The sequence below is a fragment of the Adiantum capillus-veneris genome, chromosome 23 (assembly GCF_014529385.1).
Source record: "Adiantum capillus-veneris isolate H3 chromosome 23, ASM1452938v2, whole genome shotgun sequence".
NCBI classification, from domain to species: domain Eukaryota; kingdom Viridiplantae; phylum Streptophyta; class Polypodiopsida; order Polypodiales; family Pteridaceae; genus Adiantum; species Adiantum capillus-veneris.
Window position 1 is genome coordinate 55,301,565 of NC_140953.1, and position 25,312 is coordinate 55,326,876.

Here is a 25,312-nt window from a genome sequence, read left to right on the forward strand (position 1 = left end):
GTTCCAGTGCCGCTGACATCGGATCGACCTCCCAAAGCTGCTTTCGCATATTGGGCCATCTTCAATCTCCTGGGTAAGGCTGCTTGGTCCTGCGCTTTCACACGCTCCATCTTTACCTTCTGTTCTTCCCACAATTTATCCCAAAGCTCTAATTTTGACATGTCGCAGGCAGGTAGGATATCTTCCTTTAAGTCTCTGCAACATACTTTCATATTGCCCAACACTGTCCTAACCTTGTGGTGGGGGTCAAACTCTCAAATCCCTGCTGGAATCAACAACTCGTATTGGCCTTCAACTCGCAACCTATGCTCTGTGTTCTCCCATATAGCGCTAGTGAGGTCTTTGATGAAGACATCACTTTCACTAATCTGTTGTATGAAATCATCTGCACATGATGAGATTGCCAATTAAATACATTCTTTCTACGAATGGCACGCATAATACTTTTCTTTTGATATGGCGTCATATTTGCAATGGACAATAAAAAATAGCATATCAAATACAGATTCATGGTTGCGAATGACACTAACACTCTCACACTATTTCAGGCAAACCCTCAATCACCACTTGAAGACTTTAAGAAACGTGCAAGGAAATATTGATAAAAATTGAAAACAGTCTTCACTTAAAATTGCAGTTTGATACACGTGTAAAATGCAGATCAAACAAGTGGTTTATAAGAACTTAATTCAGATCAAACAATACATGTTAACAGTCTGACACATTTCAACATATATTGAATTTTTAACTTACATTTTTCTCCGTGCGCACATACTAGTTCAATCAAAGCACACACCGACTTAAAAACTTCAAAAACATTTAAAACATTGGAAGTATACATATTGGACTAGAAAATTGCGTTCACACACTTTTTTACATAGAATTTATGTAAATGTAGCAATAAAAAAGCTGATAATTGATGCTCTTTAAAAAGATACAAAAGAATCTTTAACATGCAAATTGCATGCAAATGTTTTTTTACAAATAATTTATGTAAATGAAGCATTAAAAATAGCGATAATGCTTGAGGTTCTTTAAAAAGATAAAAAAGAATATTTAACATACAATTTGTGTGCAAATACTTTTTTGCATATAATTTATAAAAAAGAGTATTTAAAATAGCGAAGAGTGATGAATAAAGTATTCTTTTGAATATGATTAGCTAGTATATAATTTCATATGGACAATTAAAAACGACCAAATCAAACAATTCATACATTTTGTATATGAAATACTCTTCACAGCCGCGTTACCGACCAAGTATTTCATATTCTTAATACTTAAAAAATTAACTGCACATGCACATAAAAATTATATGACGTTCGTACGGTCGGGTTAACGACCTGAACGCCACATTTATGTAAAAACAGATGCTTCTAACAAGCGACACTCTATTAGCCGCGTTACCGATCGAGTGACGCCTGAATCTAAGGAGAAATAATGGCTTGCTTATGAACATCATGTAGCCGCGTTACCGACCGATGCCCATATGTTTTTTGGGTAAGGGGAAGGGAAGTTGACTTACCATAAGGATACTAGATTCACCGCGTTACCCACGTAGTACCTAGACAGTAAGCCAATACTTACCACAAGGACACCATCTTCTCCGCGTAACCGAGGAGATGCCCCCGTGATAAGCACTGTTCCGTAGAACAGCTTACACACACACTCCCATTGTGTGGTAAGGTACCTTATCACTGCTGCGCAATACGACAAAAGTCACACTACCACACAAGCATACACACACATAACACATACCCGGATCGTGTGGTCAAGTACTCCGCTACTGCCGCGCATTGCGACGCAGAGCACGCTCCCACACGACCCCCTCTCTCCCTCTCTCCTCTCTCCTCTCGACGTACCTGCAAAGGTGGTCAACTCTCTCTCTCTCTCTCTCTCTCTCTCTCTCTCTCTCTCTCTCTCTCTCTCTCTCTCTCTCTCTGAAGATGAAAGCAAGAAATAATACCCAGCGAGCCCGATCGGGCCCGCATATATATAATTTTGCGAGCGCGTCGGGTTTTTCAGTATTCCCAGCGGGCCAGCAGGGAAAATGAAAAAGCCCGGCGGGAATTTAGTAGGCTTGCAGGTCACCCTTAACCGGATTCTTTGTGATCATGTTTAGTGTAATCATGTAAATGTATCAATAAGACCTTGTGATCACACAAAACTTGTCGTATTTATATAAATATTAAATCCCTGACAATGATACAATGTGGTAGATGATCTTCTTAGTAGCATGCATGAGATCAACTCTCTTCTCATCATGGAATTAAAACGTGAGTTTCTGGAGTCTCTTAGGGTACATGCGAGAACAATGATGCATACTCTAAGGTGCGGAGTCATGTCAAAAAGAGGGATCCTTCTCACTCCAATGGTGATAGTGTGTTTATTTCCTCCACACCAAATTCTCTTCTTTCAAGTGATGAGCTAACTAGATGGAATAATTTTTCAATTAATGACGGGCACCTATTTCACAAGGGGCGAGTTTGTGTATTGATGGACATAGGCATTCACGACCAAATTCTTTATGGATGTCATGATAGTCCCAGTGTAGGGCACTCGACATAAAGATGACTTATGCACTCATACGACGATAATTTTATTGGCATGGCTTACATGAGCATGCTCAAGACTATATCTTGCATTGCCCAAAATGACAAGCTAATAAAACAAAGCATCTGACGGTAGAGGCCTCTTGCATCCTTTGCAGACTCCCAATGGTAAATGAGAGAGTATCTCTATGGATTTTATTGTGGGTCTACCAATGATCGTTCGAGGTCATCTCCGTATGAGTGATTTGCAAACTCCCAATGGTAAATAAGAGAGAGTATCTCTATGGAATTTATTGTGGGTCTACCAACCATCGTATGAAGTCATAACTCTGTATGAGTGATTGTAAATAGGTTGACTAATTTTTGTAAGTTTATTCCAACTAAGTCCAACATTAAAACTTCAGAGTTAGCCATGGTTTTTCTTGAAAATCTGTATAGATTATACGGATTACCTTTGCCTAGAAGTTGTAAGAAATGCGGAATACAATAAGGATCTAGTAGCAGGGAGAGTAGAGAGGGATACGATGCAAAGTAAATTGGTGGCAAATCAAAAACTTTAGATTACCACACTATTACAAAGTGATGGCGTCATCCACCCATGCGCTCTCAAGGTAGAGCTTAGATGGTGATTTAGACAACTAGCGCAAGTAGGAATACAAGGGACTAACAATCCTTACACAAGGATGTGTTGTGTGCGTCAAGTGTGCTCACCATTCTACCGAATTACTCATGAGAAGGCTCCTTATATAGATGTAAGGGAGCCTCTAAACGCCCATGTGCAGCCGCCCTTAGATAGCCAAGTCCAAGTAGGACTCTCCCATGCGCCCATGTGTAGCTGCTTTTGGGTAGACAAGTCCTCCTAGAAATCGGCCACCGGCCAAGGAAATCCGACCACCGGCCAAATACCAGTGGCCGCCGACCATTGGCCAAAGACCGCGGACCACCGGCCACCGGCCCACCGGATGGCCATTTTCCGATTGTCTTTCGACCGTCGTTCGGCCAAGATATTCCGATGAAAAGGAATATTTTGGCGAAGGGAAAAAAGTCTCAGGGCTTCCGTCCCCGAGGCCCCCAAAGTTGCCCCTAAATTTGCTTCGTACCATCCACAATCACAAATAGAGATCTCATCAACATACAAAGCTGGAATCCACTAAATATATGTGCACCATTGGCTTCTCCTCATATGGGGGCCTTACAAACTGTGCAACATATATTGAGGGTGGCAAAACTGAGAGAGGTGGGCATTGCAAGTATACCAACATAAATATTGTGAGTGATCGTGATCCCAAGTTTAGTAAATTAGTAGTCATTTCTGGAGGGTTGCCTTTGAACGATTGGGAACACAACTTAATATCAGCACTGGAGATAATCCAGAGATGGATGGACAGACTGAACGAGTTAATTAAGTGCTAGAGGATAAGCTAAAAACGTATGTTAGCAAGAAGGAATCGGATTGGAAGGAATATCTCCCCAGTTTGGAATTTGCTTACAATAGTGCAAAGCATGTTACGACTCACTTTAGTCCCTTCATGCTTATGTATGGTTTTCAACCTAGATTATTAATTACGGTGGGATTGGCTATTGAGAAAATCTAGCAAGTCAAAGACTTTGTCCAAGACCATATGGATATATTGAGAATTGCTCGTCAAAATGTTTGACAAACACAGGACAGATACAAGAAGGATGCTAATAAGAAACATTGATAAAATCACTTTATGGAAGATGAGAGCGATATTCTTACGTGTTTTAGAGCATTCAAAATTTTTGAAAACTTGTCCTACACCTAAGTTATCTCCTAGATATTCTGGCCCATTCAAGCGAGTTGGAGATATGGCCTACAAACTTTGTTTACCTTCACACTCTTGTATTCTTCTGGTTTTTCATGTAAGTAATTTATGTAAACACTTGTACAGGGAGAATAATGTAATTGATCATTAGGCTTTGGTTGATTTCATATAACCTCCCAATGCATTCTTGATTATCATGACTTATGTACTCATCATCATGTGTATCACCAAGTGTTAGTTAAGTGGAAAGGTTAACATGAAGAAGGTACCACTTGAGAAAACATTATTATTCTTAAGAAAAACAACCCCACTTTTATTTTTGAAGACAAAAACACTTCTCCAAGTGGGGAGTAATGTGAGGTCAAGGGCCATTGGAAAACTGCTACGGGGACAACCTATATGATGAGGCACGATGGTTGGGTGGAGCATGGGTTTCCTTATCCTCTAGCCTCTCCATTTTTATCTTCAGTTGCAAAACTTGGCCTTGTAGTCAAGTTTGCGAATGATAGATGAACTATGCATGATCTCAATTTTGGTAATAGCATTGTGGCATCTGATAGTTTGTTTTGTGGGCTCTATAGTACAAGAAATGTGTGGAAGATTCAACATGTGTAGCTTTTTATTTGAAGGCTATTTAAGATGCAAAAATTTGGCATGCTCATTTTGGTCATTTGAATTTTGCTAATTTGTTGTATTTGCGGAAGTTTGATATGGTTTCTTTGTTGGCCCCTCTTAAAGCACCATTGAAACGGGTATGTGGAGGATGTAATTTGCGCATAATGCAACGTTCTAAGTTTTCAATGGATGGTTTTTGTTGCGGGGTACTTGCAAATTGCAACTTGTACCGAGTGATTTTTGTGGTCCAATAGTGCACACCGCTCCTTTTGGGAATCATTTGTACTTTGTGACTTTCAATGATGATTGCTCTAGGCATGCATGGTTGTATGCGCTTAAGAATGTAGTGTTGGCACCCTCCATTCTCATAAAGGGGAGGAAAAACAGGTCACTTATGGAGATGGCATGATGTATGGTAAAAAACCAAGCTTTGCCACAAGCAATTTGACTTAAGACTATCATGTGTGCTATATATGTACTAAACAAATGTTCCACTAAAGCATTGCAATCTATCACTCCATATGAAGCTTGAAATGGTAAGAAGCCATCCGTTGGTCACTTGCACGTGCTTGGCTACTTAGCTTATGCTTCGATGCCTGAGAAACAATGCTAAAAATTTGATAATAAGGCTATGAAATGTAATTTTGTTGGGTTACAGTTTAGAAAGCAAACGTTACAGGTTGTATAATCTGCAAACGAAGTGTATCTTGATTAGTAGATATGTTATTTCAGTGGCAAGCTCATCCTATGTCTGAAAATAAATTGTATATAATACAACGTCGTTTGCATTCAGTGGTGGGAGTACAAGTGTAAGTCCTAATGAGACACTTTCTCTACACCATCAACCCAACCTTAGAGGAAATCTAACTGGCCAACCTCCACCCAGTCTTCCCTTGAAAGTGCCTTTGCTCTTGTGCAGAGAGAGAGAGAGAGAGAGAGAGAGAGAGAGAGAGAGCATGCACTTGCAATTGTTTTCAAGCAGGGACCGATGGAATGTATGCAAAACCCAGAGTAGGCCCACCAATAGCTTAGCACATCCCTGCAGTAAGCTACCTAGCCTTTCACCACCAACATCAAAAAGTAACTCCAAACGCCTTCCTCATAACCACGATCAAGAGTTATTTGTGTAGTGAGAAGCAGTGTCACTAGCATATGAGCTCTGAGATTGCAAAAAAAATAGTATGACAAAAGTGATCATGTCCATACCCTTTGCATGTGTGCAAGCAAAAGGTGGCTTATCCCTCGCTCACCCTCGATTGGCTTGCCACCGAGATAGGCGCATGTGTGCACCATAAGAGAGTCCCGAGCCTGGGGCCTTCATAGCGTGATAAAGGGTGTGATGAGATCGAATGCATAGTGTTCACTCTATAGGCTAAGGCTATGGTCACGCGAGGCTTAGTTTCGAGGAACACAGCTCGACCAGGCCTCTAACAAAGCAACCTTATGCAGGTTTTCACCGGCTCACTTTTGTAACTATGCCATTTTAGGCATAGTTTTGAAACTATGCCGGTTAGTTGCCGGCCACTGCTCCAGTTCTCTCTCTTGCTGCCCGTCAACCTCTCTCTCTCTACCCACTACTGCCCGTCAACCTCTGCGGATCCGTACCTGCCATGCTCAACACTGGTCGAGGCTTACGAAAAACTAAGCCTCGCGTGACTATGCTCTAATCTATTGTGGGTGAGAACAAAGTTGAATTTCTGAAGGCTGGTGATGATGGAACAACAGTGGAGGCAGGGGGCGGGCCCATGTAAGCAAGCACACATTGAGAGTCTCTCTCTCTCTCTCTCACACTATCGGGGAGTTTTGGGGGGTGGTCACATGGGAAGTTGAAGTCTCGCCATCAGGGGTACGGTGGCCGCAACTCAGGAGGGAGGGTGGAGAGAGAGAGAGAGGGGCAACCCACAACTGGAGTAACACGAGAGCTAAAAGCCAAACTCGACAGTGCGCAGAGAGAGAGAGAGAGATTAGAATCACCTACATGAGAGCGGGAGTCACCCACGGAGAGAGGAGAGATAGCTACCTCGCTAATGCCAAGTACTATTGAGCCCTACAGTAAAGCCCACCGAGAGAGAGAGGGAGGGAGGAGATAGCGAGAGCAGTGCGCACCCTTAAGCTAAACACCCACACATGGAATGATGGAACTGCTCTAGAGTTAGAGAGAGGGAGACAGGGAGAGAGAGTACGAGTGTCGCAAATTGCAATGCTACCTAGTCGCACGCCGCACTCTCTAGCTTTCTGTTTGGGTGAGAAAGCAAGAAAAGGAGTTTTTGGTTGGTGCGCGCTAGTGAAAACACGCACACACACTCTCTCGCGCTGTCTCTCTCTCTTACACACACACACTCTCTCTCTCTCTACGCACGCAGATGCGCAAACACCTCACACAGGGGCTTCACTGTGTTTCTTCTTCTGTCCACTTTTAGAGCACAACCCGCATCATCATTTCATTGAGGAACCCCATTTGTTCTTCCCGATCTGCCCCCATTCCTCACTACCCATTTCATCATTGCCGCTCTGCTTCACACACACAAACACGCGCATGCACACACACACCCTCGCACACACTCACAGACACGACCACACTCGGACAGGCTTGTAAGTTGGTTGTACTTCCTTTTGCAGCCAATTGAGAGCCTTTGAGTGGGCTTGAGCTTGAGCTGTTTTTCCCACCCTCCCCTTGAGTCCCCTTACACGACCAGCCTCCTTTTGTGTGCATTTCGATCATTTATTCCACACGTGCATATGCAATTGCTCCACACGCATGGTAAGCTAGCTTTGCTTAATGGCTAAGCCTGATGGCAGAGGCAGGGAGACGAAAGGTTGACTCAGCAGCAGCAGCAGCAGCAGAGGCAACAGCAATGGAAGCCTCTTGAAGGCAACTAATGGAGCTATACCTATATACCTAGTCTCTCTGTTAACACACACTATATCTCTCTCACACACTTGTGTCCGCGTGCCTGCGTGCTCACACATCCACCCTCTCATTGTCGTGCGCTGTCACTACTACGCACACATTGGTGCACCTTTTCCACCAATTGAATCCAGTCGGGTCTGCCATTTTTCTCATTGGTGCAGTTTTTGCTGTTTCTTACCAGTCCAATAAGGGTTCAATCCACCATAGCTTCTCATTTCTTCAGTTTATTCATTCACTCTTGTCCGAGAACTTGTTTATGACAACTGCTGCCCCAGAGCACATGATGCTGAGCTCTTCACAGATGCGGCAGCTCTCCAGCCCGGGCTCGGCTATTGTTGTCTCACCAGAAGGTAACTTTGGTCTGTGTGATTGTTTAACAGTAGTATTGGATGCTATTCTTTCTTCGCATATTGTCATGAACTTGGAAGCCTTTGCAAGCATGAGGATAACTTCAAGTGGAGTACTGTCATTTCTTAATAGCATGTGTAGGAATGGTTTTGAACATGTAGCAGGCTGCTGTACACATGGCCTTGAGTGCATGGCAACTATGCAGTTTTCTGGTATCTAAGGTTCAGGTTACGTCTTTAGGCCATATAGCTATCAGAATCTCTTGTTTAAAGTCTGCAGACAGGTTGTCTTCCTTCATGGATTCGTTAATCGTCACAAAGTCAGGTTATATCCGAAGCAGACGTTATGCCTTTTTGTCTACACTCTTCGTGCGGTGATTGGCTTTTCCACCAGTGAGACTTGGTGATTTGAGACCAATGTGCAGTGGCAAGCCCTCAAGCCTTTACCAATTACCTTAATTCTGCTCTAATTTTGTTTGTATCTATTGCGGCAAACTTTTTAATGTCCTTTCGATGACTTGATCAATGTCACAGTGAATTTGGCCACTTTAGTCCTGTTTTTAATCGAAACATTTGAATCTTAGGAAACATTTTTGAGGAACAGGTCATGTTTCCTTCATTGTGGTGGCTTTGTTGGAAAGTTTTGTATGTTGGTAGGGTGCACGGAGAAGTTTGCTACTCATAGTTTGGGGCTTTACTTTAGGCTTCGCATTGAGCAAGATCAGTAGTGGTCTTATTTACACAATAAGAACCCCTTGCTCTCTGCTGTAAGGTTGTTTTCTGGAGGCACTGTCTGACATGGGTGGTTCATTGTGTTAATCATGTAATATCATTGAAGGTCCTCTGAAATTGGTTTTTCCAAGTGTGCGAATGTTGGGCTCGCGCATGGCAAGTCCTCAAAATTATATCCATTGCTATGGAGGGTTGCTGTCATATAAGATTTGCTCCAAGTCTTTATTATGTCTGATTTTCCAAGAGATGGCAGCTTGTTTTATTAATTTTGGTAGTGCTCCTTCATTTCTGGAGTCCGCTAGTAAATCGAGCAAGTTGTCCTCATGAGGATTGTGCTTAGTTGCTATTGACTTGCTCAGCTATGCCTCCTGTCTCTTGCATCAATATGCTCATTGCTGTCATAGAAGATTGCTCCAAGTCTTTATTATGTCTGATTTTCCAAGAGATGGCAGCTTGTTTTATTACTTTTGGTAGTGCTCCTTCATTTCTGGAGTCCGCTAGTAAATCGAGCAAGTTGTCCTCTTGAGGATTGTGCTCAGTTGCTATTGACTGGCTCAGCTATGCCTCCTGTCTCTTGCATCAATATGCTCATTCCTTGGGCACTGGGGCTTCTTCTTGGAAGATTTTGATTGGTGACAGGTAGTTTGGTGCAAAGGTCATTAATGGCTTCACTCTTGTTGGATGGCAGATGGTTCCATGTTGGCATACAGAAGAGCAACCTCTCTCAGCGCGCTCAAGAACCTTCTCCCTCTGGGGGTTTGGAATCTTCAGCTCAGCTTCTGGTTGCTTGGGCCTCAAGGTGCCTCTTTTTCTGTTCAGCTTCTTGCTACTCTGGTTTAGCCCCTAATCTGAGCTGAGCCACGTCAGAGTCCCGTTCAGCCACCCCTGTCGTCAGGATTCTAATTCTTCAAGCTCATCTCAGGCTCTTATGTTACACATTCCCTTGCTGCCAGTCTTACAAGTAGAGAGCATGGAGCCTCTTCCTGTGTGCCTATGGAGGTTGATTTTTCCTCTCTTGTTGCATCCCCCATTGCCCATGGATTACCGCTGTTGCCTCTATGTCTAATTTCCTTCCCTGTTCAGTGCTCCTGTGGGGGCTATTGTCTGACTTTTGGAGAGTTCCATTGAGCAGAGATGAGTCTCCTTGCAAGAAGGCTAAAAGGTTGTGCATTAAGTTGTATACCCATGGATTTAATCATCAAAGGCATGCATTCTATTAGTGCGCATGGTTCTTGTAAGTAACTATTATATAAAGATTTACATGGGCATGTAATCGGGTATTTGAATCCCAGGATGGGATGCTTAGGATAGTTTCCATTTTACAGTCAGAGCTGCCAATGCGGGAGACGTGGCTTCTTTTTGCATGGGCCAAATTTCTTGGATTTTCATGGGGCTGTCATCCTTGGGAAGCATCGTGTTTCGGCAGGTTCACGGTCGATACTTTTTTGGCACGAAAAGTGGCTGAATACTGTGCACAAACAGTCCACTGGGGATGCTCAAAGGCTCATCACCCAGAGGATGCACAAGACAGGGGATTGCTATGTGACGTGTACACCAAGGCGGCATGTATGAAGAATGCAAAATGAACCACTGGGGAGGTTTGTAGTGCCATGTGATGTGCCCATGGTCCAGACTGAAAAGAACTGAAGATCTTACTCATGTTGTCAGTCCCAACCATCCTGCACACATGACATGACAGAAGCCATAATCACGCGTAGGGAGTGTAAAGAGTGGACATCAGGCTCACCGCCCAGCCATAGAGCCAATGCGGACTCACCCTTGAGCTTGGGAGCCTGCAATGATTGGGCTAGCCTCTACCACAAGTGCGAGTAGAGCTGCTAAGAGCCTAGAGTCCCAAGTGTGGTGATCACACAAGATAGCCCACTAATGAGCCTAGTGTTCTATTTATAGTGATTTTTTAACTGCTCGAACCTTAGGGCCATGTCCACACTCGGCCAGACAAAGCTTAGGTGCCAATATGGGGATGTAACACGTCCTGAGGAAGAAGCTATGCCTCTCTGCTGCCCTGGAGGAGCCCGCTGGAGAGCCTAGAGTCCCAAGTGTGGTGATCACACAAGATAGCCCACTAATGAGCCTAAAGTGCTATTTATATTGAATTTTTTAACTGCTCTAACCTTAGGGCCATGTCCACACTCGGCCAGACAAAGATTAGGTGCCAATATGGGGATGTTAACACGTTCTGAGGAAAGAAGCTATGCCTCTCTGCTGCCCTGGAGGAGTCCGCTGGAGTATCCGAGTGGCTGGAAGAGTATGAAGCAGCTCAATCCAAATAGCTGTCAAAATTGGTCAATGTTTGGGAAGACTGTGAGCCCAAAATGTGAGCACAATGAGCCTTCTATATGATCCATAAACTGATGTTGCAGATCGTAGCGAAAACTGCATCCCTCTAAGAGAAGCCTGGCCGATGGACAGTATTTGGAACCATCTGGAGAGTGCCCAATCTATGTCCCAATGATGTAAGCATGAGGGTTGGATCTGTCGGAGAGCTTTGGAAGAGAATGTGTGATCCCGAAATTGCAAAAGCCATGCAACTGCTCCCCACAACACAAATCAATCATGAACTCCCACTTTGATCAGCAAACAACGAAAGGCTCTTTACACTGGTCGAGCATATGGGAAAACCCAAAAACAGTGTCTCAAGGACTCGTGCTGCAAACCACATCTCTAGCAAGTCGGATCATGACCAGTAATCTCAGCCCAAGTGCCAGCAGGCAATCTTGCATGCACAATTATCGGCTTCGTGGATACTTTACTTCCTCGTGGTGGTTTTTCTGGTATTTGGTATGGTAAAATTTGATGGATCATATTGCTCCATTCTATCTGGGTTTTCAATGTCCTTGTGCTCTTTGCAGAGTCAGATGACATTGGTTCTCTCAGAATCTTGTCCCCCATACATTTTCATGAGAATCCAAAATGTTGAGTCATTGTGAAAGATGCCATTCCCATGGTCCTATGCTTAACATTGTTGATGATGTCAAACGATGTTGCTACTCCAACGGATGACTATAGAGAGTCGTTCTTGTGTGGAGCCTCTTGCTCTTATTGAGAGCCAGCAATTGGCTACATCTCTCATAGTGGTGGTGTGCGTATTTCAGTGGGGAGTGGAAGGATCTTAGAGGTGCCATGGTGTCTTGGTCCGTGGCGGTGCTATGTGGATATCATTGCAACTGAGAGATTCTTTGCTTGGGATCATTCTTGTGTATACTCTTATCATACAAAATAGGTGTTTTGGCAGCAGATAGTATATTGCATGTTATGGATACTTGGATTGCTGGAGGTTACTTCTACAATATAGGGTCACTTGTAGAATTTCTGGTTGTTACATCTCCACTTCTTACCGACATTTCACCAATTGAGCATGAATGGGATAGAATCATAGATGTTTGTTTGCGATCTTAGCAGTGGATGCTTCATACGCCGTTATTTATTTAACTGCCCTTGAGATTTTGTGCGTTTCTCTTGGGGTTCTAGACGCAAAGCTGGGCGCCTTTTGGAGAGATTGGACAGGTTCTTTATTGAAGATTGGGCACTGATGTGAGGAGGTGAGCTCTCTATTTAATCGGGGACAATGCTGTTCGATCATGCCCCTATTTCATTGTGCATCACTACCAATCCTGCTCGGCCGCTCGCCATGGCTCTTGCATGTACTCTTCGACCGTGTGATGAAAGACCATCTACTCTCACTTGTGACTGCTCCTCGAGAGCCTGCTTGCTGACCATATCCATGGCTTCTTGCATTATTTCGTTTACTACAGCATGCAGGGCAGCTGCCCCATCTCTCAAATATCTTTTGGATTGATTGGAGCGTGGGTATCGTATGGCCTTGGCTTCTATCCAGCGCACGTTAGAGCACTTTCCGTAGGATGCTTTGTTCACCGACACGGCAACTCGCCAGATAGGAACTTTTGCATGTATAGCAATCGAGATCCGAGTTTGTCCATCATACCTCGGTTGTGGGAGATGGACATGTATGTACAGATTTGGAGAGAGTCTTGGAGAATGCTATGGAGTTCTACTTACAGTTGTTCATAGCTCCAACTACGAAACCACCTTGCAACCGGTTGGTAAGCGCCCCCCCTCTGCCGTTCCCCCTTTCCTTTCTGCTGTTGCTTTCATTGTGTTCCTGTTACCGTTCCTTTTTCCTTGTACGCTGTTTCTTTTTTTATTTTGGCATGCTTGTATGCTCTGCTTGGGTGTGTGTGTGTGAGAGGCAGTGTGCAGCCTGTTCTTTTTGTTTTCTTGTTTATCTTCCCGCGCATAGTGGTTGAGTGTCATGTAACAGTTTTTACTTCCCCTTGAAGTAGGCACCATTTTGGGCGCTCCAAGGGAGGCCAAGTAATAGAATGTCAGCTATGCTTTGAGAGAGAGAAATGAAATGAAATGTTATATTAACGTCTTCGAAAGGCCAAAATGACCTATGAGACCAAAAAGTTACAATTGGTGAATCTGATATCCTGTCTGAGTACGGAAATTACAAAGAACTAACACTAAAACACTAAGGAAAAAGGAAATGAATCTGAAGCTGATTCGGAATTGAGACGAGATATATGGGGGGGGGGGGGGGGGGGGGGGAGGGTTGGTGGGTTCAAATGAAATCTCTCATCGGTCGCTGTCGAATCTCATCAACCTCCTCCATGGTCAGTACTCTGGTTGGGCGTCTTGCATGTCGAGCTAGAGTGATTTGTATCTTCTGCTGCAGCTTTCGTGGATGGTGGGAGACCCCCCGAAGTCTCGGGCGTCTGGATCTGCCTAGCTCAGTGGCTCGGTCAAGAAACGTACCTCTAGTGTGGGTGGGCTCTGAGATCTGCTGTGATGACTGCTCCTCTGGCTCTCCCCTGGCTGGTGTAAAGAAATCTGTGATTCGTGTCTGAGGCTGCCTTTCCCCTGATCTCCTCAGCAAGCTCTCCCTAAGTCTACGCAGCTCTAGCAGGAACAATCCGAGACATCCCTAATCCTCGCATCTCATGACTATAGAAAATGGTCCGAAAGCTTCTCTGAACAGGTAGTGGAAGCAACCGCGTATCTCATAGTACGCCGGGCAATGACGTGTAGTGCAGCTTTGTCTCTGGCCCTAAGTTACATAGGTGACATATCCTGGCCCTTGCTGGCAACCCTCAAAATCGGTCAGTCTGGATTTGGAGCTGATGTGAGGATGTGCGTATCTGCCCAATAGTGCATCGTATCCCTTGAGATAAGTGTGTATCCATGTATGCAGGCCTAGTCACAAAACCGTCCTTTGTGAGTTGGAGAAGATGCTCTCTGTAGAAGGCCATCTTCGTGTCCCAAGTTCTGTGTCGGCTGTATCCATGTGCTCCTGGTATCTAGCTGAATCAGATCCTGGCGTATGAGTCTGGTGATCTCTGTCCGTGTGAGAGAGAGAGAGAAATGAAATGTTATGTAACGTCCTCAAAAGGCCAAAATGATCTATGAGACCAAACTGTTACAAAATTGTGAATCTGATACCATGTCTGGGTACAAAAAGACTAGAACAAAAATACTACTACTACTAGAATCCATCCTGATCTGCACTCTTGATGCAGATAGATAGATAGATAGATAGATAGATAGATAGAGAGAGAGAGAGAAATGAAATGAAATGAAATGTTATATTAACGTCTTCAAAAGGCCAAAATGACCTATGAGACCAAAAATTTACAATTGGTAAATCTGATACCATGTCTGAGTACGGAAATTACAAAGTTACAAAGAACTAACACTAAAACAGTAAGGAGAAAGGAAAGGGGGGGGAAGTGGGGGGGGGGGGGGGGGGGAAGTGGGTTTAGATGAAATCTCTCATCGGTCGCTGTCAGATCTCATCGACCTCCTCCATGGTCAGTACTCTGGTTGGGTGTCTTGCATGTTGAGCTAGAGTGATCTGTATCTTCTGTTGCAGCCTTCGTCGGTAGTGGGAGACCCCCCGAGGTCGTGGACGTCTGGATCTGCCAAGCTCAGTAGCTTGGTCAAGTAGTGTACCTCTAGTATGAGTAGGCTCTGAGATCTGCTGTAATGACTGCTCTGTTGGCTCTCCTCTGGCTAATGTAAAGAAATCTGTGATTCGTCTCTGAGATTGTCTTTCCCCTGATGTCCTTAGCAAGCTCTCCCTAAGTCTTCGTAGCTCTTGCAGGAACAATTCGAGAGAGAAATGAAATGTTATATTAACGTCTTCAAAAGGCCATAATGACCTATGAGATCCGAAAGTTACAAAGTGGTGGATCTGATACAAAGTCAGAGTAACAAAATAACCTAACAACAGTACAAAACAAAGATATATACTATGGGGTCCTAAGTTGATCGATGTGAACCAAGCAAAAGACTAAGCAAAAAATGGGCGGCTTGTTGGGATAGCTGAATCACAAGAGATCTAGCATCGGTTGTTGGCAAATCTCATCAATTTCCTCCATGGTCAGTAGTCTGACCGGGCGTCGTGCATGCCTGGCCAGTGTGCTCCGAATTTTCTGTCGTAGCCTCCGTCGATGCTGTGTAGTTCTTCGCATTCGCGGGCGCCTGGATTTCCCCAGTTCAATCGCTCGGTCAATCAGTGTGCCTCTGGTGTGAGACGAGGGGGAGCTTTGCTGTGGGAGTGGCCCTTGCGGCTGTCCCGTGTCTGCTCTGAAGAAGTTTGTGATCCGTCGTTGAGACTGGCTAGCCTCGCCATTCACCAGGCTATCTCTGTGTCTGCGCAGCTCGAGCAAGAACAAACCCAAACATCTCTGATCTTCGTATCCCATGACTCTTGAGAGTGGTCCAAAACCTTCTCTGAACAAGCAATGGAAGCGGCCTCGTATCTCGTAGTAGACGGGGCAGCGGCATGTATAGTGTAGCTCTGTCTCAGGTTCCATGTTACACAAGGGGCATGTCCTGTCCTCTGCTTGTACTCTGTTGTATCTCCCAGTCTCAATCCGCAACTAGTGAGAAGATGTGCGTAACTGGCCAATAGCACATCGTATCCCATGAGACAAGTGGGTATCCATGTATCTTGGTCTCGCCACAAAACCATCTTCCGTAAGCTGGAGAAGGTGGTCTTTGTAGAAAGCCATCTTCGTGCCCAATTCTTGTGCTGGTTGTATCCATGTCCTTCTGGTGTCTAGCTGGGTCAGGTCTTGGCGTATGAGCTTGGTGATCTCTGATTGTGTAAGGGTGAGAGATGGTGCATCCAATGAGTAATGGAATGGTGGCAGCCGGTCTATGCTGAACCCATGTGCCTGAAACCATGATGTCATCTCCCCATACCAGCATGTTGTATCTCCTTGTATTGCTAACTGTCGAGAGGATTCAAGTGCTATGCGAGCATATCTGTCTCTAGGAAGTTCCCATGTGCGGTTTATGAAGGAGACTGATCTGGTGAGCGCCTCCACCACAAGTGGGGGGGCCGCTAGCTCTGCTCGGATAATGGCCCGTGGTACTGATGCCTTGGCTCTAATGAGCTGCGAGATCATAGAGACGAGAGGTTTCTCCATGTTCCCCCATCCGTCTGAGCGACCCGTCCTCCCGTGGTGATCCAGTGAAGGTCCCCATATCTCGGTTCCATAGAGCAATGCTGAAGCCACCAAGGTGTCAAAGAGCCAGAGCTTCGTTCGGGGCTCCTGAAACTGAACCTGCGAACACATCCTCTCCAATCTACCCAATGCTGCGTGGGCTCTAGTAAGTCTGGTTTCTGCTGCTCTTCTGAGAGAGAGAGAGAGAGAGAGAGAGAGAGAGAGAGAGAGAGAGAGAGAGAGAGAGAGAGATAGAGAGATGCTTATGATTTTTACAGGTGAGAGAAAGAACCTGAACTCAGAGCTGTGGCATGCTTGCGCTGGGCCTCTCGTATCATTACCAGCTGTGGGGAGTCGTGTGGTGTATCTTCCACAAGGTCACAGTGAGCAAGTAGGTATAATAGATAAGATTTAATGGGTTTTTTTGTATCAAGGAATGCAAACAATGCATATGAAACTTGCTGGTAAAAATGTTCATTAGTTGTGGCAGGTTGCTGCATCCACTCAAAAGGAGGTAGATGCACACCTTCCAGCATATCCCAACCTTCCGCCTCAGCTTTTTTGCCAGCTACATGATGTGATTTTGCATGTATGCCCAAATGACCCTGGATTTTTCTTGTCCCATAGAAGCTTTTTTAGTCGCCCACTGAACATTTCTGATGTATTTTTTATCAGGCTGACATGGAGACTGATGAAGTGTATTGTCAGATGACTCTCCAGCCTGTGACTGCGGTATGCTATGTTCTCCATTTTCTGTATTTTCATAACAACCCCACAATGAGGGCAATCTACATCCTTGCTTCATAGGAGCAGGAAGTCCCTCGTTTCAAGGCCTTGCATTTTTCTTAACGATTCTTTACTGTGTTTTTTGACCCCTCTTTCTTCTTGACATGCACTAACGATAGGATTCATACTTCGTACCGGACTCAGGCATTCCAAGCAGACAGCCAAACCTATTCTTTTGCAAAACATTGACAGCTAGTGACACTAGTACTCATGGTGGCTTTTCAATACCTCGCAGAGCTGCTGAGAAAGTTTTTCCACCTCTTGTAAGAGACCTCATTTTAGAGAACTCTTTTTTTTTTGGAAAATAAGAAACACTAAATGCTGTATGTAAAACTTATCTCTACAGAAAAGCTTATCTTTTTCTTTTTCCAGGATTACAATCAGCAACCGCCTGCGCAGGAGCTAATGGCACGAGATTTGCATGATACCGAATGGAAATTTCGCCACATATACAGAGGTACTGTATTACTGCATGTGACACGAAGGACCATCTGTCGATGAAACATTGATAGAGCATTTTTTGTCATTGTGTTTGTAACTTGCTGCTTGGCTCATTTCTTAATGGCAAGTGGGTTTTAACTCGTCATTGTTTTTGATTCATCATTTAATTTTTATTAGCATATGTTTTGAGACGATGCATTACAAGTAATTATTTCCACAAAGCCATGCTTATCTTCTTTGAAAATTTGTTTACAGGGCAGCCTAAGAGACATCTCCTAACTACAGGTTGGAGTGTTTTTGTAAGTGCCAAGCGCCTCACAGCTGGAGACTCGGTTCTTTTTATTCGGTATGTGCACAAACATGCAACCAGACACAATTCATTTTGACAATGCCGTTTTTAAGGTCTCTGCATTCTTGATTGTAAAACCATTTCTGTGAAAACCAAATCGTAAGTAATCTATTGGGTTTTCAAGGAATGAGAAAGGCCAGCTTCTGCTTGGAATTCGTCGTGCAACAAGGCCCCAAACAGTCTTGCCATCATCTGTTTTATCAAGTGATAGCATGCACATAGGTGTTCTAGCTGCGGCTGCCCATGCCTCTAACACCAATAGCCGATTTACAGTTTTTTATAATCCCAGGTACTACCACTTGCAGATATGGACAATGGTAAAACGTGCAAAGGTTTTGATGCCTCTTGACTGACATTTGCCTCGGTCTTTGTCGAATTATCTAGAGCCAGCCCTTCAGAGTTTGTGATACCATTTTCTAAGTTCGAGAAGGCAGTTAACCAGTCACGTGTGTCAGTGGGTATGCGCTTCAGGATGCTATTTGAGACAGAAGAGTCCAGTGTTAGAAGGTGATTCACTTAATTTGTTCTTTTTGCCCATAAAAACAGTTTCAAGTATTTTATTTTTTGAAGACCCCCAGTTAGTATTTTGATTGTGAAGCTGATAGTATGCATGCTCAGGTACATGGGAACAATCACTGGGATTGGTGATCTAGATCCTGTTCGCTGGCCAAATTCACATTGGCGCTCTATCAAGGTACAGCTCGGATAAAAAGTCTTTTACTTGGTCTTTTTACAACTTTGCAAATCTGTTTCTGTATCTGATGAGCCCTAAGGCTGTAATTGAACATGCGTGCTCTCTCTTATTATGGTTTGTTGTGTTGTGTTTTTGTGTTGTATTGCAGGTTGGATGGGATGAATCGACAGCAGGCGAGCGGCAAAGACGTGTTTCCCTGTGGGAGATAGAGCCACTGACAACATTCCTTGTCTACCCTCCAACCTCTAACTGGAGGTTAAAGAGCCCATGGTCACAGCCACTTATTGGAACTTCTTTCTCGAGTGGTAATTGCTGACCCCTAGCTTTATGTGCTCTTTGGAATGAAGCGCTGGCGTTAAATTGTGAATGTTTCATCAGTATTACTATATGTTTTAGCAGATTTGGAGCTGGAGAGCTTGAAAAAGCCATCAATGTGGATGCAATTCCAAAATGGGGCTGGTGGCTATGGTGGTTTACCTCCCCAAGGAATGGGAATGAATCCATTGTTGGGCTCCATGCAATTAAGATTTGATTCGGGCGTAGAGCCTGATGTTTATGATGCTATGGGAGCTGCAGCATTGCAAGAAATATCTCCATCAAAGCAGTTGCAATTCCAGCAGCAGCAGCAGAAGTTACAGCCAGATCCATTGCTATTTAGGGCTCCATCTCAGCTACAGCAGCAGTTGCCTTACCTTTACGGATCCCAGCAGCGGCACCAGCAGCATCCCCAGCCCGCTTTAACGCCTGCTCCAATGCAGCAACAGCCTCTTTTGCATCAAGCACATCCACAGTCATCTCAGCCACTTCAGCAGCAGCCCCCCGTACTGCAAGAGCAGACACAACCACAATTGTCAAATCCGCTGCAGATGCAACCACTGAAACAGAAACAAGAGCTTTCTCAACAAGCACAACAATCTCAGCAACAGCAGGTGCTATTGCAGCAGATGCAACATCATCAGCTGCAGCAACAATTTAAATCACAGCAGCAGCAGCCGCAACTACAGCAAATGCCTTCGCAGCATCAGCAGCAGCAAACACAACATCAACAACATCAACATCAAGATCAGCAGCAGCAGCAGCAACAACATCACCACCACCACCACCACCACCACCAACAACAACAACAACAACAACAACAACAACAACAACAACAACAACAACAACAACTACAACAACAGCAGCAGCAACAACAACAACATAATCATCAACTGCAACCACTACAGCAGGCTCAACAACAACAAATACTAATGCAGCAGCAACCGCATCACCCTCACACTCAACTTTCTCCTTCCCATTTTCCATCCACAAGCCCTACATCAGCACCAAGCTCTTTGCTGCATCAAAAGCAGAACGTTCTTCTATCACCTCCCAACCAACAACAGGGGTGCATGCCAATGCAGGTGTCAACAACACCGCAGCAGCAGCAGCAGGGGCTTTCCCATTTACCTATTCTTCAGCAACCACAGACACAGCTTGCTGGCCCAAATCAGTTGCATCAACTACAGCAATTCACTTCTACAAACGCTGTAAATGGCACTGCTCGGTTGCCCTCCTTGCAACCGCAGACAATGCTGACCAACGGAGCATCTACCGTGCTGTCAAATGCAGTACCCAATTCACAAACCGCATTATCGGATGTCAGTGCGGTGCTAAGCTCTCCAGGAGTTGCCTCGAATACATTTCAGACTGTGCTTAGCAATTTTGCAGCTGATACAAGTGCTCTGCATTCAAACTCATTGCCTGCAGCTAACTCCCTGCTGCAACCACCAGCATTAATGACAGGATCTGAGCTTCACCCAGATTGCTCAGTTCCTTCCTCCTGGGCCTCTGCTGTGAGCCAATTGTCAAACGGACAAGCAATGGAGTTGATGGAAGCAGCTAGGCCTGTTGGTGACGCTTGTCTAGGCTCCAGTGGTGATGCAATGGTAATTCCGAGTTTCTCAGCGTCAAGTTTCCCGTCTGGTGCATATCCTTTCAGGGATTTTCCCCAAGAGCAAGATGAACTTCATGCCGACCTTTATAGGCAAGCACAATTTGGAGCTAACCTTGATTTACAGTCTATGGTTATGCCTACTTCAACTCCACCACCATCTGACTCCAGATCTTACAGCAGTAGCAATGAGCTGCAAGGCCCATGCATGAGTCCTTTCATGCAGGGGCAATCTTCTGTTCTTGGGATGGATATACCTTTAAGTGGAAGCCTTTTCAGTGGTGGTTTGGATGATCCTCGCTTGCCGCAAACCTGGGCTAATGCTCCAGTAAGAACGTACACAAAGGTATCCACATTAAGCTCCTTTTGCTCACATGATGTGTGTCTAAGTGACCTTAGTGCAGGTTTTTGGCTCCCTCTCATCTTTCGTTTTCCTATGCAGGTCTACAAATCTGGTTCTGTGGGGCGGTCGTTGGATGTAATGCGTTTCAGCAACTATGACGAGCTTCGCCACGAGCTCACAAGAATGTTTGGCCTTGAGGGCCAACTTGAAGACCTAAGCTCTGGCTGGCAGCTAATATTTTTAGATAAAGAGAATGATTGGCTTCTTCTTGGTGACGACCCTTGGGAGTGAGTACTCTGTTTATTTGTATATGTCTCTCCCCGCCCCTCTCCTTCCTCCTCTCCAAAATGTGCATTTCTAAACCTAGCATGGTGCTCATTAACAATATGGCCCGCATCTGTTAATATATTAGTGTTTTTGTTTACCAAGCAGGGTGTTTATCAACAATGTGCGGTCTATCAGGATATTGTCTCCTTCTGAGGTGTCCCAGATGCAAGACGGTGTGGCATTGCAACAGACTGGTTATTCAATCCAGCGTCAAACAAGTTGTAGCTCGGAAGACGGGACAACACAACAAGAATCTCGGAACCCAAGTTCTGTGATAACTTCAACGTGCTCTCTAGATTATTGACTGGACTCTTTTCTGGAGCTGATTACTTCTGCACTGTGCTCAAATATGCTACAAAGGATCCTTGTCAGGGCTGCCAACTGAGAGGAAGGGGTCTGCACTGGAAAGTAGAGATTGGCATTCAAAAATGAAGGGCTGCCCTTGATCCAAACAATGTACAAGTCTCAAAGGAATCTAAAACCAACAAAGCATCCACACGCACCAAAGATTCTAAAGAACCTTGTCGTTGCTCTCGGAGATAATTTATGAAGTACTGGTGATGGAAAAGGCATGTGCAGCCAAGTTGCATATCGTTGTGGTAGTCAGTATATGTGTCTTTTGAGAAATTCCGTGGTTTTTCTGGAAGTGGAATTTCTTCAATGGATTTGAAGTGGTTTTAAGGAATTTGAGCTATGCTTGTGGTACCCCCCTCAATGTGAGAGCTTCCAAGATTCCGCAGCCTGGGGTCTTGGGATGTTGAGCATTGCTGAGCAACATGCCTTTTTTACACCTGTGGTGCAGAACGATGCAGAAAGGGCCGTGGTGTAACATAGAATTTTGTTCATAACAGAAAACCCATTTGAGGCTTGTAATTTTAGTGCTACTGCTGCTCTGTATGATAAACGTGATGAAGTATATATTTCCTGCAAAAGAGGTAATGATTTGGAGTACAAATCAATTTCAGCTGTCTATCATGACATCTCGGAGTCTTTTTCTTTTGTAGCGAGCATTGACCACAGATTTCTAGACAGATCTGCATTCTCTGCAAATCTCAAGATATGATCATCCTGATGGCTACCTCATTCTTTCATGCGGCAGCAAATTCACTTGTATATGCTGTGGATCTCTCCAGTGAAAAGAGCCTCGGTATCAAGCTAGACCAGAGAAAAGTCTTAATTTGAAATTGACAGCATACTTGCGTGGAGACATTTGTGGAGAGGGTGGCTGGTTTACGAACATGGATTGCAAAGCTGATGACTGTTTCTGAGGGATCTTCATCTGGCATAGATGCGAATGGAGCGGTTACCTACTTTTTGTTGTCAGTTGTGAGGAAGGCAGCTTTATGACATAATTATGGTACGACATTATCAGATGCAAGTGTCAGTAAAGAAAGAGAATATAATAAATGTTAAATCATTTAAGATGGCCTGCCATCAAAAAATAAGTGTAAGGAACAAAATAACCAATTCAATCATGTATCTATCTAAGGCACTTGTCACACGGTGTGTGTGTGTGTGTGTGTGTGTGTGTGTGGAGAGAGAGAAATGAAATGTTATATTAACTTCTTCAAAAGGCCATAGTGACCTATGAGACCAAAAAGTTACAAGGTGGTGGATTTGATACAAAGTCGGAGCAACAAAATAACAACAGTACAAAATAAAGATATATATTGTGGGATCCTAGATTGGTCTATGTGAACTAAGCAAAAATGGGTGGCTTGTTGGGATAGCTGAATCACAAGAGAGCTAGCATCGGTCGATGGTGGATCTCATCAATCTCCTCCATGGTTAGTAGTCTGACCGGGCATCGTGCATGCTTGGCCAGCGTGCTCCGAATCTTTTGACGTAGCTTCCGTCGATGCTGTGTAGTCCTCCGCAGTCGTGGGCGCTTGGATTTCCCCGGTCTAATCGCTCGGTCGATCAGTGTGCCTCTGGTGTGAGACGAGGGGGAGCTCTGTTGTGGGAGTGGCTCTTGCGGCTATCCCGTGTCTCTGCTTTGAAGAGGTCTGTGATCCGTCTTTGAGATTGGCTAGCCTCGCCATTCGTCAGGCTATCTCTGTGTCTGCGCAGCTGGAGCAAGATAAACCCAGATATCTGTGATCTTCGTATCCCATGACTCTTGAGAGTGGTCCGAAACCCTCTTTGAACAAGCAATGGAGGCAGCCTCGTATCTCGTAGTAGACGGGGCAGCGGGATGTATAATGCAGCTCTGTCTCAGGCTCCATGTCACACAAGGGGCACGTCCTGGCCTTTGCTGGTACTCCGCTGTATCTCCCAGTCTCAATCTGCAGCTGGTGAGAAGATGTGCGTAACTGGCGAATAGCACATTGTATCCCATGAGACAAGTGGGTGTCCATGTATCTGGGTCTCGTCACAAAACCATCTTCCGTAAGCTGGAGAAGGTGGTCTTTGTAGACAGCCATCTTTGTGCCCAATTCCTGTGCTGGTTGTATCCATGTCCTCTTGGTGTCTAGCTGGGTCAGGTCTTGGCGGATGAGCTTGGTGATCTCTGAATGTGTAAGAGTGAGAGATGGTGCATCCAATGAGTACTGGAATGGTGGCAGCCTGTCTATGTTGAACCCATGCGCTTAAAACCATGATGCCATCTCCCCATACTAGCATGTTGTATCTCCTTGTATGGCTAACTGTTGAGAGGACTCAAGTCCTATGCGAGCATATCTGTCTCTAGGAAGTTCCCATGTGCGGTTTATGAAGGAGACTGATCTGGTGAGCGCCTCCACCACTAGTGGGGGGGCCGTTAGCTCTGCTCGGATAATGGCCCGTGGTACTGATACCTTGGCTCTAATGACCCGCGAGATCATAAAGACAAGAGGTTTCTCCATGTTCCCCCATCCATCTGTGCGACCCGGCTTCCCGTGGTGATCCAATGAAGGTCCCCATATCTCAGCTCCATAGAGCAATGCTGAAGCCACCAAAGTGTCAAAGAGCCACAGCTTCGTCCGGGGCTCCTGAAACTGAACCTACAAACACATCTTCTCTAATCTACCTAGTGTTGCGTGGGCTCTAGTCAGTCTGGTCTCTGCTGCTCTTCTGAGTGAGAATGCAGGTCCGCTAAAAACCACTCCAAGGTAAGTGTAAGCATCTGTGTACTCCACAGTCTCCTCGTCGTATGTGAATGTAGGTGCTGACCTCCTAATCCACTGTGGGGTGGTATTAAACACCATAACCTTGGTTTTACCAAGGTTGACAAACAAACCACTTTCGTGGCAAACCTATGCAAAGCATCCACTTGACGTTGCATTCCCTTTGGAGATTCGGAGATCAACACAATATCATCATCATATAACAAAAGTGGAATCCATGTCCCTGCCAACTGTGCACCTCTATAACCATCTCTCTCAATGTAGTCAGAAACCTCATCCACATACATACCGAAAAGAGTAGGAGAGAGCGGGCAACCCTGCTTCACCCCAATAGTAGAGTGAACCGGTGTAGAAAGTCCCTCGGGGGTGCGTACATGCCCTACTACTGATTTGTACAATGCCATGATCCCCCAAATGAGCTCTGTGGGTACTCCCATTTCCTGTAATCTGCGCATCAATCTAGCTCTGGGTACTGCGTCAAAAGCTTTGCGGAAGTCCACAAAGCTACAATAGATCCGTCTCCCATGAGATCTGCCTTCCTTGATGATGGCCCTGAGTGTCAAGATATGGTCAACAGTAGAGAAGCCTCTCCTGAACCCTGCCTGCCCAGCTGCATGCATTCCTTCCCTCTCTACCCATCTACTCAGCTATTGCTCAAGAATGGAGACATACAACCGTGCCAAGGTGTGTCTAATCATGATAGTGCGATAATTCCGAGGCTCCATGGGGTCTCCTGACTTAAAGATAGGTACGATCGTAGATAGGCGTCAAGTGTCTGGTAGGCCCTCACACATGGCACGATTAAACATAACTGCTAGAAGCTCTGCTAGTAGGTCTTTGGCATGCATGAAATGCTCGGCGACTAAGCCATCATGATCATATGCTCTCCCAGTCCTCA

General features: G+C 44.9%; 1 protein-coding gene across 4 annotated transcripts; it reads left to right on the forward strand.

Annotated features, from left to right (window-relative positions):
* The first annotated feature begins 7,002 nt into the window (after positions 1–7,002).
* On the forward strand, positions 7,003–22,280 carry LOC147427806 (auxin response factor 6-like). Of its 4 annotated transcripts, none has more exons than XM_086496376.1 (14): positions 7,003–8,215; positions 16,719–16,831; positions 16,922–17,029; positions 17,116–17,172; positions 17,346–17,489; positions 17,599–17,683; positions 17,923–18,013; positions 18,141–18,305; positions 18,401–18,523; positions 18,635–18,710; positions 18,859–19,015; positions 19,110–20,986; positions 21,083–21,270; positions 21,416–22,280. In XM_086496376.1, the coding sequence occupies exons 1-14, from the start codon at positions 8,122–8,124 to the stop codon at positions 21,612–21,614; spliced, it is 3,477 nt and encodes a 1,158-aa protein (XP_086352502.1). In that variant the 5' UTR covers positions 7,003–8,121; the 3' UTR covers positions 21,615–22,280. The 4 variants fall into 4 exon arrangements, with proteins under 4 accessions (XP_086352502.1, XP_086352503.1, XP_086352504.1 ...); XM_086496377.1 differs by having other exon boundaries at positions 7,004–8,215; positions 16,931–17,029; XM_086496378.1 differs by lacking the exon at positions 7,003–8,215 and having other exon boundaries at positions 16,737–16,835; positions 16,931–17,029.
* The last annotated feature ends 3,032 nt before the right edge of the window (positions 22,281–25,312 follow it).

Bases quoted from the DNA above. Each gene is read 5' to 3' on its own strand.
- LOC147427806 (XM_086496376.1), top strand. From the start codon at position 8,122: ATGACAACTGCTGCCCCAGAGCACATGATGCTGAGCTCTTCACAGATG. The intron at 17,684-17,922 runs GTACTGTATTAC...ATTTGTTTACAG, and splicing joins ATTTCGCCACATATACAGAG to GGCAGCCTAAGAGACATCTC. The intron at 21,271-21,415 runs GTGAGTACTCTG...TTTACCAAGCAG, and splicing joins CTTGGTGACGACCCTTGGGA to GGTGTTTATCAACAATGTGC.